The sequence below is a fragment of the Balaenoptera borealis genome, assembly GCF_965194805.1.
Source record: "Balaenoptera borealis genome assembly, chromosome: 5".
NCBI classification, from domain to species: Eukaryota; Metazoa; Chordata; class Mammalia; order Artiodactyla; family Balaenopteridae; genus Balaenoptera; species Balaenoptera borealis.
Genome location: NC_138862.1, coordinates 59,081,525 through 59,097,631, shown reverse-complemented (window position 1 = coordinate 59,097,631; position 16,107 = coordinate 59,081,525). Strand labels below are relative to the sequence as shown.

At 35.6% G+C, this 16,107-nt stretch overlaps 1 protein-coding gene across 1 annotated transcript in view; it reads left to right on the top strand.

Annotated features, from left to right (window-relative positions):
• The window catches only part of SLC9C1 (solute carrier family 9 member C1), a 100,495-nt gene that overhangs the window by 42,154 nt on the left and 42,234 nt on the right, over nt 1–16,107 (top strand). The window contains exons 10-12 of the mRNA XM_082394810.1: nt 11,283–11,364; nt 13,804–13,970; nt 15,744–15,869. Of these exons, the coding sequence (XP_082250936.1) occupies nt 11,283–11,364; nt 13,804–13,970; nt 15,744–15,869 (375 nt within the window). The remainder of the gene's footprint in view (nt 1–11,282; nt 11,365–13,803; nt 13,971–15,743; nt 15,870–16,107) is intronic.

Sequence of the window (16,107 nt, the reverse complement as noted above, 5' to 3'; positions counted from 1 at the left end):
AGACCCTAAGTTGTAGTGTTTGCCAGTTTCTATTGTGTAATCACTGGCACCAACAGGAACATCAATCTGCTCATAAACTTCCTGAAAATTTAATGATCAGCTCTCACAAACTTGTATGAGCCAGGTCTATCTGGCTATCTCACTATCTCCACTGTCTCAAAGGGTTATTATGATAAATTGAAAATATACCTAAAATGCTTAGCACATTGTTTAGCATATAGTAAATGTACAATAAATCTGAGCTATGATGGTGATGATGTTGCCATGTAGACTCGCTTTCAAATAAAACTTTGGTAAATAAAATCATTTGAGAGATGTCTCAGTAGTAGTTAACTAGTTGAGAAGAAAGTAGCACTCCTTACTTAATTTAATTTAGCTGAATCCTACAGCTAATTTATTAATACTCACAAAGAAGCACTACAATGAAAGCTTAAAATTTTAACTTAATCCTGTCTCTACTACTCACAAGTTCAATGACTGAACGGAATATGTTCCAAACAAGTGCATAAAAATATGTGAAGCGAAAACTGAGAACTAAGAGGAAAAATAGACAAACTATATTTGGAGACTTTGACACTCCTTTCTATAATTTGTTCAACAAAGCGTAGAACAACTAGATAAAAAATCAGCAAGGATATAGAAGAACTAAGCAACACCATCAACCAACAGGATCTAATTGACATTTATAGAATTGTATCAACTGATATAGAAAAAGCACTTAACAAAAATCAATATCTATCTATGACAAAATCTCTCAAAAAATAGAAATAGAAGGGAATTTCCTAATGTTGATAAAGAACAGCTACCAAAAAATTTACAGGTAACATTATAACTAATAGTGAAAGACATTTTCACCCTATAATTGGGAACAATCCAAGAATGTCTACTCTTACTCTTTTTGTTAAACATCATGATGGAAGTTCTAGCTTGCTCCATAAGATAAAAAAATAAAATAAAATAAAGGAAAAAACCCCACATGAATATTGAAAAGGGAGAAATAAATTATCCCTATTTGCAGATAATATGATTATCTATATAAAAAATCCCAAGGGTCTTCAAAAAGAAGAGAAAAAAAGCCCTCCTAGAACTAATAAGTGAGTTCTGCATGGTCTCAGGATACAAGATAAGTATAAAAAATCAAGTATTTCTATATACTAGCAATTGATACAAGGAAATGAAAATAAAGATACAATTCCACATACAATCATTCAAGAAATAAAAGCAAAGGAACTAAAATAATGAAAACAATTTTGAAAGAGAAGAAAAAGTGGGAAAAATCAGTATACCCAATTTTAAGGCATTATTACAGTTATAGTCATGGAGATTAGATAGTATTGTCAGAGAGACAGAGACATGTGGAACAGAATAGAGAACCCAGAAATAGATCCACACAAACATCCCCAACTTTTTTGATAAAGGTGCAAAAGCAATTCAATAGAGGATGTCTTACAAATGGTGCTGAAGAATAGGACATTCATAAGCCAAAAAAAAGAACATTGACTCAAAGTCTCACATCTTTTGCAAAAATTAATTCATAGTGGGTCACAGAATTAAATATAAAATGTAAAACTAGAAAACTTTTTTTTAACTTGGGATAAAATCTTTGGGACCTAGCATAAGGCAAAGACATCAAAGGCATAATCCATAAAAGAAAAAAAAAGAAGAAATAATACTTCATCAAAATTAAAAACTTTTAACAGTCCAATGGGCAGAATACAGGAAGAGACATTCCACAGAAGAGGATATACAGATGACAAATAAGCATAAAAAATGGTCAACATCATTAGCCACTGGGGACATGCAAACTGAGACCACAAAAAGATATCTCTCTATTAGAAGGGCTAAAATGAAATATGGTGATGAAACTAAATGTTGGTGAGGATGCAAAGAACCTGGACCACTCATACATTGCTAGCAGGAATAACAAATAGTACAGTCACTCTGGAAAAGAATTTGGCAGTTACTTAAAAAAAAAAATTACATACGCAAAGGAAGGGACCCAAAGGGCCTGGGGTAGCATGGGAGCTTCTGGCCCGGACACCTAGGGCTCCCATGCTAAGTCTGTCAAGGTCAAGGCTACAGCAACTTGACAAGACTTTCCACTATCCTTAGGTCAAGAAGTTTTTCCTGGGAGCTTGGAGGTATCAAAAATTCATGCCAGAGAACAAACTGTACCTGTCCCTCAAACATTTGCCTTTAAGGGTAGCTTCAGGGCACTACACTCTGTTTCTGAACCAGCCCATCTGGCAGCAGCCTGGTGAAGCTGCCTCCTCCACTTAGTCTCCTCCATCAGGAACCATTTTCTTCTTTGAACACCATCAGGGACACCCGCAGCAGGGGCTGGGGGCCTGGTCCAGCAAGGACCCAGGAACTCAGAGATTTCTCCTGATTATGTCACAGAGTGCCAAGGGGAGGACTAGAGCCATGTGGCTGACAGGGTCTTGGTGCTCCAGCTGGGTGTCAGCCCTGAGCCTCTGAGGTGGGAGAGCCAAGTTCAGGACATTGGCCCACCAGAGAACTCTCAGCTCCTCATAATATCAATCGGCCAGAGCTCTCCCAGAGATGTCAGTGTCAATGCTAAGACTCAGATCCACTCAACAACCAGCCAGCTCCGGTGCTGGACACCCCATGCCAAATAGCTTACAAGACAGGAACACACCCCACCCATTAGCAGAGAGGCTGCCGAAAATCATAATAAGTTCACAGACATCCCAAAACACACCACCGGACATGGTCCTGCCCACCAAGAAGACAAGATCCAGCCTCATCCACCAGAACACAGGCACCAGTCCCCTCCACCAGGAAGCCTACACAACTCACTGAACCAAACTTACCCATTGGGGGCAGACACCACAAACAATGGGAACTACTAACCTGCAGCCTGAAAAAAGGAGACACCAAACACAGTAAGTTAAGCAAAATGAGAAGACAGAGAAATACACAACAGATGAAGGAGCAAGGTAAAAACCCAGCAGACCAAACAAATGAAGAGGAAATAGGCAGTCTACCTGAAAAAGAACTCAGAGTAATGAAAGTAAAGATGATCCAAAATCTTGGAAATAGAATGGAGAAAATACAAGAAACGTGTAACAAGGACCTAGAAGAACTAAAGAGCAAACGAACAATGATGAACAACACAATAAATGAAATTTAAAATTCTCTAGAAGGAACCAATAGCAGAATAACTGAGGCAGAAGAACAGATAAGTGACCTAGAAGATAAAATAGTGGAAATAATTACTGCACAGCAGAAGAAAGAAAAAAGAATGAAAAGAATTGAGGACAGTCACAGAGACTTCTGGGACAACATTAAATGCACCAACATTTGAATTATAGGGGTCCCAGAAGAAGAGAAAAAGAAAGGGACTGAGAAAATATTTGAATAGATTATAGGTGAAAACTTCCCTAATATGGGAAAGGAAATAGTCAGTCAACTCCAGGAAGCTCAGAGAGTCCCATACAGGATAAATCCAAGGAGAAACATGCCAAGACACATACTAATCAAACTATCAAAAATTAAATACAAAGAAAAAATATTAAAAGCAGCAAGAGAAAAGCAACAATTAACAAACAAGGAAATCCCCATAAGGTTAACAGCTGATCTTTCAGCAGAAATTCTGCAACCCTGTAGGGTGTGGCAGGACATATTTAAAGTGATGAAAGGGAAAAACTTACCACCAAGATTACTCTACCCAGCAAGGATCTCATTCAGATTTGACAGAGAAATTAAAACATTTACAGACATGCAAAAGCTAGGAGGATTCAGCACCACCAAACCAGCTTTACAACAAATACTAAAGGACCTTCTCTAGGCAGGAAACACAGAGAAGGAAAAAACCTGGAATAACAAACCCAAAACAATTAAGAAAATTGTAATAGCAACATACACATCAATAATTACCTTAAATGTAAATGGATTAAATGCTCCAACCAAAAGACATAGACTGGCTGAATGGATACAAAAACAAGACCCACATATATGCTGTTTACAAGAGACCTACTTCAGACCTAGGGACACATACAGTCTGAAAGTGAGGGGATGAAAAAGATATTCCACGCAAATGGAAATCAGAAGAAAGCTGGAGTAGCAATTCTCATATAAGACAAAATAGACTTTAAAATAAAGACTATTACAAGATACAAAGAAGGACACTATATAATGATCAAGGGTTCAGTCCAAGAAGAAGATATAACAACTGTAATTATTTATGCACGCAATATAGGAGCATCTCAGTACATAAGGCAAATGCTAACAGCCATAAAAGGGGAAATTGACAGTAACACAATCATAGTAGGGGACTTTAACATCCCACTTTCACCAATTGACAGATCATCCAATATGAAAAAAAATAAGGAAACACAAGCTTCAAATGATACATTAAACAAGATGGACTTAATTGATATTTACAGGACATTCCATCCAAAAACAACTGAATGCACTTTCTTCTCAAGTGCTCATGGAACATTCTCCAGGATAGATCATACCTTGGGTCACTAATCAAGCCTTGGTAAATTTAAGAAAATTGAAATCTTATCAAGTATCTTTTCCGACCACAATACTATGAGACTAGATACCAATTACAGGAAAAAAACTGTAAAAAAAATACAAACACACGGAGGCTAAACATTACACTACTAAATAACCAAGAGATCACTGAAGAAATCAAAGAGGAAATCAAAATATACCTAGAAACAAATGACAATGAAAACACGACGACCCAAAACCTATGGGATGCAGGAAGAGCAGTTCTAAAAGGGAAGTTTATAGCAATACAATCCTACCCCAAGAAACAAGAAACATCTCAAATAAACAACCTAACCTTACACCTAAAGCAATTAGAGAAAGAAGAACAAACTTTGTTAGCAGAGTTAACAGAAGGAGAGAAAGTTTGCAGAAGGAGAGAAATCATAAAGATCAGATCAGAAATAAATGAAAAAGAAATGAAGGAAACAATAGCAAAGATCAATAAAACTAAAAGCTAGTTCTTTGAGAAGATAAAGAAAACGGATAAACCGTTAGCCAGACTCATCAAGAAAAAAAGGGAGAAGACTCAAATCAGTAGAATTAGAAATGAGGAAAGAGAAGTAACAACTGACATTGCAAAAATGTAAAGGATCATGAGAGATTACTACAAGCAACTATATGCCAATAAAATGGACAACCTGGAAGAAATGGACAAATTCAACCTGGAAGAAATGGACAAATTCAAAGCACAACCTTCCGAGACTGAACCAGGAAGAAATAGAAAATATAAACAGACCAATCACAAGCACTGAAATTGAGACTGTGATTAAAAATCTTCCAACAAACAAAAGCCCAGGACCAGATGGTTTCACAGGTGAATTCTATCAAACATTTAGAGAAGAGCTAACACCTATCCTTCTCAAACTCTTCCAAAATATTGCAGAGGGAGGAACACTCCCCAACTCATTCTACGAGGCCACCATCACCCTGACACCAAAACCAGACAAAGAGGTCACAAAGAAAGAAAACTACAGGCCAATATCACTGATGAACATAGATGCAAAAATCCTCAACAAAATACTAGCAAACAGAATCCAACAACACATTAAAAGGATCATACACCATAATCAAGTGGGGTTTATCCCAGGAATGCAAGGATTCTTCAATATATGCAAATCAATCAATGTGATACACCATATTAACAAATTGAAGGATAAAAACCATATGATCATCTCAATAGATGCAGAAAAGTTTTTGACAAAATTCAACGCCCATTTATGATAAAGACCCTCCAGAAACTAGGTATAGAGGGAACTTACCTCAACATAATAAAGGCCATATATGACAACCCCACAGCCAACATCGTTCTCAATGGTGAAAAATTGAAACCATTTCCACTAAGATCAGGAAAAAGACAAGGTTGTCCACTCTCACAACTATTATTCAACATAGTTTTGGAAGTTTTTGCCACAGCAATCAGAGATGAAAAAGAAATAAATGGAATCTAAATCGGAAAAGAAGAAGTAAAACTGTCACTGTTTACAGATGACATGATACTATACATAGAGAATCCCAAAGATGCTACCAGAAAACTGCTAGAGCTAATCAACAAATTTGGTAAAGTAGCAGGATACAAAATTAATGCACAGAAATCTCTTGCATTCCTATACACTACTGATGAAAAATCTGAAAGAGAAATTAAGGAAACACTCCCATTTACCATTGTAACAAAAAGAACAAAATAGCTAGGAATAAACCTACCTAAGGAGACAAAAGACCTGTACTCAGAAAACTATAAGACACTGTTGAAAGTAATTAAAGATGATACAAACAAATGGAGAGATATACCATGTTCTTGGATTGGAGAATCAACATTGTGAAAATGAGTATACTACCCAAAGCAATCAACAGATTCAATGCAATCCTTATCAAACTCCCAATGGCATTTTTCACAAAACTAGAACAAAAAATTTCACAGTTTGTATGGAAACACAAAAGAACCCGAATAGCCAAAGCAATTTTGGGAAAGAAAAATGAAGCTGGAGATCTCAGGCTCCCTGACTTCAGACAATACTACAAAGCTACAGTAATCAAGACAGTATGGTACTGGCACAAAGACAGAAATATAGATCAATGGAACAGGATAGAAAACCCAGAGATAAACCCACACACATATGGTCACCTTATCTTTGATAAAGGAGGCAAGAATATACAATGGAGAAAAGACAGCCTCTTCAATAAGTGGTGCTGGGAAAACTGGACAGCTACATGTAAAAGAATGAAATGAAAACACTCCCTAATACCATACACAAAAATAAACTCAGAATGGATTAAAGACCTCTTATAAGTCCAGACACTATAAAACTCTTAGAGGAAAACATAGGCAGAACACTCTATGACATAAATCACAGCAAGATCCTTTTGACCCACCTCCTAGAGAAATGGAAATAAAAACAAAAATAAATAAATGGCACCTAATGAAACTTAAAAGCTTTTGTACAGCAAAGCAAACCATAAACAAGACGAAAAGACAACCCTCAGAATGGGAGAAAATATTTACAAATGAAGCAACTGGCAAAGGATTAATCTCCAAAATATACAAGCAGCTCATGCAGCTCAATATCAAAAAAACAAACAACCCAATCCAAAAATGGGCAGAAGACTTAAATAGACATTTCTTCAAGAAGATATACAGATTGCCAACAAACACATGAAAGGATGCTCAACATCACTTATCATTAGAAAAATGCAAATCAAAACTACAATGATGTATCACCTCACACCAGTCAGAATGGCCATCTTCAAAAAATCTACAAACAATAAATGCTGGAGAGGGTGTGGAGAAAATGGAACCCTCTTACACTGTTGGTGGGAATGTAAATTGATACAACCACTATGGAGAACAGCATGGAGGTTTCTTAAAATACTGAAAATAGAACTACCATATGACCCAGCAATCCCACTACTGGGCATATACCCTGAGAAAACCGTAATTCAAAAAGAGTCATGTACCACAATGTTCATTGCAGCTCTACTTACAATAGCCAGGACATGGAAGCAACCTAAGTGTCCATCAACAGATGAATGGATAAAGAAGATGTGGCACATATATACAATGGAATATTACTCAGCTATAAAAAGAAACTAAATTGAGTTATTTGTAATGAAGTGGATGGAGTTAGAGTCTGTCATACAGAGTGAAGTAAGTCAGAAAGAGAAAAACAAATACCGTATGTTAACATATATGTATGGAATGTAAAAAAAAAAAAAAGTTCTGAAGAACCTAGGGACAGGACAGGAATAAAGACGCAGACATAGAGAATGGACTTGAGGACACAGGGAGGGGGAAGTGTAAGCTGGGATGAAGTGAGAGAGTGGCATGGACATACAGACACTACCAAATGTAAAGTAGATAGCTAGTGAAAAGCAGCTGTGTAGCACAGGGAGATCAGCTCAGTGCTTTGTGACCACCTAGACGTGTGGGGTAAGATGCAAGAGGGAGGGGATATGGGGATATAGGTATACATATAGCTGATTCACTTTGTTATACAGCAGAAGCTAACACAACACAGTAAAGCAATTTTACTCTAATAAAGGTGTTAAAAAAATAAAATAAATAAAATGTTAAACCTTAAAAAAGAGCAAGAGATGGAGACAGAGACAGGCAGAAAGAGATAGGGAAAAAATTACTGATATCCATATTGAAAAAGAGAACATGACTACAAATTATATAGTTATTAAAGGAGTAATAAATAGAAATTATGCATAACTTTTTGTCAGAATAATTCAATACCTTAGATGAAAATGGTTAAACTCCTCAAAAACACAACTTACCCAAACCGACACAAAAGAAAATAGAAAATCTGAATAGCCCTATATCTGTTAAAGAAATTAGGTATATAAATTAAAACTGTCTCACAAACTAGAAGCCCAGATGGCTTGACTGGCAAATTTTGCCAAACATTTAAGGAATAAATGATAACAATTCTACATAAACTCTCTCATAAAATAGAAAATGATGAAACACTTTCTTATTTTATGTGGCCAGCCCACCCTGATACTAAACCCCAACAAAGATAATTACAAACAAACAAAACCATTAATTAAACATGATGCAAAAATTCTTAGAAAATATATAGCCAATTAATTTTAAATATTTAAAAAGTATAGGACATTATGACCAAATAGACTTTATCCAAAAAATATGTCCAGAAATATTAGTTTAACATTCAAAAAACTATTTGTGAAATCTAAAAAAACTGAACTCATAGAAACAGAGAACATATTGGTGACGGCCAGAGGTGGTGAGAGGAGATGGAGGAAAGGGATGAAGGCAGCCTGAAAGTACAGACTCCCATTTATAAGGTAAATAAATTGCCAAAGAAAGTAAAACCTCCATTTTTACCTCACACCATATGTAAAAGTGCTTAGAGATGCATCATAGACATAAATATAAAATCAAAAGCCCTAAAATTTCTGAAGAAAACATAAGAGAATACCTTTGCAACCTTAGAATAGACAAAGGGTTTTTAGAACAAAAAAACAATAGTAATTGGAGTTCTCAACATTAAAAATGTTTGCTCATCAAAGATAGCTTTACATAAATGGATAATGTAAGTCACAAACTGAGAGGAAATATCTGTAACACATATATCTGATAATGCACTTTTTTCTGTATTTTTCTATTGAAATATAGCTAATTTGCAATGTTGTGTTAGTTTCAGGTGTACAGAAAAGTGATATTCTTTTCCAGATTCTTTTCCATTATAGGTTATTACAAGATATTGAATATAGTTCCACGTGCTATACAGCAGGTCCTGTTATTTACCTATTTTATATATAGTAGTGTGTATATGTTAATCCCAAACTCCTAATTTATCTCCCCCCACCACTGCTAAACCCTTTGGTAACCATGGGTTTGCTTTCTATGTCTGTGAGTCTATTTCTGTTTTGTAAATAAGTTTATTTGTATCATTTTTTAGATTCCATACATAAGTGTATCCTATGATATTTGTCTTTCTCTGTCTGATTTACTTCACTTAGTATGATCATCTCTAGGCCCATCCAAGTTGCTGCAAATAGCATTACTTCACTCTTTCTCATGGCTGAGTAATAGTCCATTGTATATATATATACCACATCTTCTTTATCCATTCATCTGTGGATGAACATTTAGATTGCTTCCATGTATTGTAAATAGTGCTGCAGTGAAGATTGCTGCACATGTATCTTTTCGAATTAGAGTTTTCTCCAGATATATGCCCAGGAATAGGATCATATGGTAACTCTATTTTCAGTTTTTTAAGGAACCTCCATACTGTTTTCCATAGTGGCTGTGTCAATTTACATTCCCACCAACAGTGTAGGTGGGCTCCTTTTTCTCCACACCCTCTCCAGTATTTGCTATTTGTAGACTTTTTAATGATGGCCCTTCTGACTGGTGTGAGGTGATACTTCATTGTAGTTTTAATTTGCATTTCTCTAATAATTAGCTATTGAGCTTCTTTTCATGTGCCTGTTGGCCATCTGTATGACAATGCACTTTTATCCAGAATATATTTTTCAAGATTTCTACAATTTTATAATAAAAGAAAAACAACCCAATTTTAAAAATAGGCAAAAGAGTTAAACAAATGTTTCAAAAAGAAAGATATATACCACTAAGCACATTAAAATGCTCAACATCATTACTCTAGGGAAATGCAAATTAAAACTACAATGAGAAACATAATATTCAATTTAAACGAAGGTTTTTGAACTGGCAAATCTCACCTATAGAAATAGAAATAGGAACAGTAGTTGCCTTGTGTCGGGTGGGGATTGATTGGAGCAGCACTGGAGAAATTTGGAGGGATATGAGAATATTCTACATCTTGATAGGACTGAGGGTTATATAGGTATATGCACTGTCAAAACTTATCAAATGATACATAAGTACATTTCAACGTGTGTAGATTATACCTTGGTTTTTCTAATTACCAGTGTTTGGGCTGCATCCTTGAAGAATTAAATCAGAATATTCAGTGGGAACATCCTGGGCACCAATATTTTAAAGTTTCTCTGGTGATCCCAGTATGCAACCTTGAAAGCCTCTGGTGTGGTTTCATGCTCTGTCTCTAACCTCCATTTGTAGCCAAAGAATAGAGGACTGGCTAAGAGTTTAAAATAAGTTCTGGAAGTTAGAATTCCATAAATCAATGGAAGTATGTAGTATCAAATTGAAAAGTATCGCTTCATCTGTCCATGGAGATTAACTTGGGATATAAGTGGAGAAAAAAAAACAGGTGGCACCAAAGGCATCAATTGCTCCTCCCTGCTGGCAATGAAAGGAGGCCAGAGAAGCAAAATATGAGGTGGAGCAAACATACCAAGGCCTCTGAGTTGTTCTCTTCCTAGGTGGAGAGAATTATTTCATACAGATGTGTTGATAATGTTGAGCAGAGAACTGTGTGGCTGTGTACATGGAGGTGTGTATGGTGAGTGAGAATTGGTGAAGCACAGGTGTATTTCCAGGGCTCAAGAAGTGCAGTTATGGAGTTTAAGAACAAGTATTTTCTCCTAATGTCTCCATATGTACATAAATATTTATCAAACCATGTGTCCTGATTTTTGGTTTGGTTCCAGAAATGTGAATGAAGCACATGCAAGAAGATAGAGAATCCCCAGAGTACTGTCATCATGCCTGACATCCAAATTCCCCTCTGCCATGAGTATCTATTGACATAGTACATCCTAGCTTAATTTACATTGGTAAATATAGAGTATATTATATGACATTGTGATGAAAACTTACTTTGTTTTTTTTTTTTCTATTCCAGGTATTATTTCATGGAGTGTCAGTATCCTTAGTTAGCCTGATTGTCAATAGATTTATTTTGCCAATGGCAGTTACTAAACTTGGTAAGCCCTGCAAACTCATATTCTGAGTGAAGAGAAAAATATTCCAAACATGCTAAAGAATTGTTAATAATGAAGAAAGAAGCCATATAAATACAAATCAATGGTGTCTAATTGAAGAGGAAATTGGATCTCTATGTAAAGTCATATGAATTGTTTAGGCCAATAAGCAATAATCTTGTACCCCAGTGTTCATTGCAGCACTATTTACAACAGCCAGGACATGGAAACAACCTAAATGTCCAATGATAGATGAATAGATAAAGAAGATGTGGTATATATATACAATGGAATATTACTCAGCCATAAAAAAGGAATGAAATTGGGTCATTTGTAGAGATGTGGATGGATGTAGAGTCTGTCATACGGAGTGAAGTAAGCCAGAAAGAGAAAAACAAATATCATATATTATTAACGCATATATGTGAAATCTAGAAAAATGGTACAGATGAACCTGTTTGTAGGACAGGAATAGAGACATAGACATAGAGAATGGACATGTGGACACAGAGGGGGAAGGGGAGGGTGCAACGAATTGGGAGATTAGGTTTGACATAAATACACTACCATGTGTAAAATAGATAGCTAGTGGGAACGTGCTGTATAGCACAGGGAGCTCAGCTCGGTGCTCTGTGATGACCTAGATGGGTGGGATGGGGGGCGGGGTGGGAGGGAGGTCCAAGAGGGAGGGGATATAGGTATACATATAGCTGACTCACTTCATTGTACAGCAGAAACTAACATAACATTGTAAAGCAATTTTACTCCAATTAAAAAAAAGATTACTTATTTACATTAGTCCAGTTTAAGTAAAATTATACAATAAGTTTATTCAGTTATTTGACAAACTTTTTATTAAGAGCCTCTTATATGCCAGTCACTATTCTAACTGATAGTGATGCATTATGAAGACAAAAAAGATTTCTGAGTTGATGGAGCTTATGTTGGAGAGAGGAGAAACAGGCAGCAAACAAGTCAAATAAGGTAATATCAGAGAGTCATTTTTGTATAAAAATAAACAAATCACATATAAATAAAATAGAAAACACAACAGGTAATAGATTCCTGAGGAAATTAGAAAATGAGTGTGTTCAAGGCAAGAAGGTAAGGTGCTGGGACCTTCGAGAACAATGCCAATAGTGGAGGAAGTCCAGATGGGAGAGGTAGGGAAAGAGTTAGATAATGAAGGACCTTGAATTTTAAGATTTTATTCTAAGGGATAAATGGATTTCTTGGTTGGTTTTAAGCAAGTAAGTGTAATTTTATGAATAAGGTCCTTAAAAAGACAACTCTGGTTCAGTGGATAGCTGATTGGGAGCTATGAAGAGAGTAGAAACAGAAATATCAGTTTTAGGAGGCAACTGCATTATGCAATATGACTGTTTCAATCCCCTACTTTTCAACAATTGATAAATTGAAATCTAAAGAGTCAAAAGTTCTTGACTAAGGTCACACAGCTTGATAATGGCAGTTAAAGAACTAAAATCAAATTGCTCTAATGCTTTTAATCCATTGTATTCTTAACTGCTTTATCACCCTTTCTTGTTACACGCAGAGATTTCATTCATATGGCATTTTGTAACCAATCTTAAATTTCATCTTTATGGATAATATTGCACCTTCATCTTCATATTTGCAACAAAATCTTTTCTTCCATTTACTTTTTTCTCTGTTTTTATTTTCTGAGCCTTAACATAGTAAAATGGGAAAAACAGATTAAAGAGGTAAAATTTTGCAGTGTATCAGATGTTCTACTTAGTAGCTAAATAAACCTAAAATTTTTATTGTGGAGCATCTGTTCACTTGCACTGAGAGCAGTGAACATTTGCTCATGGAACATTATTACTTTCCAAAGAAACTTCTATGGCTCAGAAAAAGGGAATTTGTGTCTGGTAGTAAGATTCCTTCAAACCTTATTGAGGTCTGGAGATATATATACGTACACACACACACACACACACACACACACACACACACACACACACACAGTTGATCCTTGATCAACATGGATTTGAACTACACCAATCCACTTATAAGTGGATGTGAATTTTTTTTTAATTAAAAAAAATTTTTTAATATGTACTTCAGTATAACACGAACCTGCTTATTGAATCTGAGGATGCAGGACCGTGGATATGAAGGGCCAACTGTAAAGTTATATGCGTGGAGGGTTGGCACCCCTGACTCCTATGTTATTCAAGGGTCAAATGTATATATCTGGAGATAAATAAATATATATCATAAATACTTATATATATGACCTTATGTATAGGTGGGAAATATGTGTATATATCTACACATACACTGTGTACATATATGTATATGTATATCTATACCTCCTGCATATATCTCCTACACATCTATATGTATATATGTATATTCTATATATATCATCAAAATGATGATGTCTACTATTTATAAAATGTGTTCTTTGTATCAAAGGTCTTCGTGATGTCACATCAACAAAGTATAAATCACTCTATTATACGTTTCAACACTTTCAAGAACTAACCATATCTGCAGCCTCTGCACTCAAATTTGACAAAGATCTTGCTAACGCAGATTGGAACATGGTTGAGAAAGCAATTATACTGCAAAACCCATATGAAGTAAGCAAGTAATATCTTTTGTTTACTCCTTCAAAGTGGATATGATTGCCCTTAAATAAGTATAAATGTTATAAATATTAATTCACCATTCTTAGGGAATTTTGTGACCACTGTGGGGCAAAGTAGAAATGACAACCCCTTTGAGTATAGCAAGTATGTATTGTAAATTCAAAAGAAGGACTAGTGTATTGGAGCTGCCTTTAAAAGACAGCATAAAAAGAAGAGAGTGAGCCTTAGAAAATGGCTAGTTTTTTTACTAGACCGAGGATGGACAGCATTTATTCAGTGTTTATTTAGGCTATTATATAGCCAAATACTTGCTAGGCCCTGGTTTATGATTAATATTACTTTGTAATATAAAATAGAATTCAAAGCCAGTGTCATACGATTAGATGTGGTGAAATGTCACCTCCTGCTTCTGAGATATGCTTTAGAATCTCCATGGTCAGACTTCTAATTCATATATGAGTTCATAATTCATCAGCAGTCATGAATGCCACAAGGAGAAATAATAAAAGTTGTCCTGGTATCTGCTCAATGCTTCTTCTGGGTTGCCATCTCCTATATTATGTCCAATTTTCATTGCAATGCTTTTCTGCATCACACAATATGAGGGGCCAACTTCTATGACTGTAGACATAGATAATTGGTTGCTATGAAATAGGATTTCTAAAGCTCCATTTTAAATCCTCTAACAGGGGCTTGAAGCTCCAGATGGGGGCCCAGAATCAAGCCTTGTGTCTGCAGGAATATTGCCAGGATTTCTGGATAAGAAAAGTACCAAGTCAAATCTAAGGATTTTTTATAGTAGCTCCCAATATCTGATTGTGGCCTTTTGTTAATCTGGCTGCATCAGAATCACCTGGAAAGCTTATTAAAAAATACGGATTGATTTCCCAGCCTCTACCCAGGAGATTCTGATGCAGATGGTCTGAGAAGGGTCCCAGGAATATATATCTTTAATCCATTTACCCAGCTAATTCTAATGCAAAGTCAGGGTTGAGGTCACCACTCTGGTATTTGATCTGTTTTAGAAGGCAGATAATTACAACTACAACTACAATTACAACTACATTCTCCTGTTTATGATGCTGACATGAGGGATATTCTAGTGTTATAGATAGAACATTGGTTTTAGACTCAGAAAATCTGGGTTCATATCCTAGTTTTATCACTTAATAAATGCTTTGTGATCTTTTTATAAACCTTTTATTTTATCTAAGCTTCAACTTTTTTCATCTATAAAATGGAGTTATCCATATACCCATCTCCTAACAGCCATGTTCACTTTTTATTCTACCTTAAGTGATTAGTTTAAAGCAGTGGTTGTCACACTTTAGCTGTAGCAGAATCATGGAATGATCCCATTGCTGTCCCATCTCCCCACAGTCTCTGATTCAGCAGGTCTATGGTGGGGTTTGAGAATGTGCATTTCTAACAATACCCAGGTGATGTTACTGGTGCTGGGGAAACATACGTTCAGAACCAGTGGTTTAAAGTGTGAACAGAAATGTAGTAGCTTTTATAAACTTTTACCAATGCCAGGCAAAGGTAAAAATATGTTATAACTCCTTCCCCAAAAAACTGGCAATTATTTTACCTTCTAGATGACTGTGCAAATGATGAGAAAACTCATCTGAACATTTTTCTGTATCTAGCAAAATTTCTATATTTTTTTAAACCAAAATGGTATGTGAATTGCTTGAGGTTTATGCTAAACAATATGTTAATGTTCATGTATTATTTTTTGGTTTTGATTTGTGTTTTATTTAGTTGGGCCAAGAAGAAACAACAGAGCATCAAAAAGTGAAATGTCTACACTGTAACAAGGAAATAGATGAGACCCTTAACATTGAAGCAATGGAACTGGCCAAGAGGCGTCTCTTGTCAGCACAAATAGTTAGTATTTTATTATACGCTTTTTAAATTTTTGTCCTATCATTTATATCATTTGCAAATATTTTTTTCCCATTCAGTAGGTTGTCTTTTCGTTTTGTCAATGGTCTCCTTTGCTAAGTTTAATTAGATCCCATTTGTTCATTTTTGCTTTCGTTTCCTTTGCCTTAGGAGACAGATCCCAAAAAATATTGCTACGATTTATGTCAAAGAGTGTTCTGCCTATGTTTTCTTCTAGGAG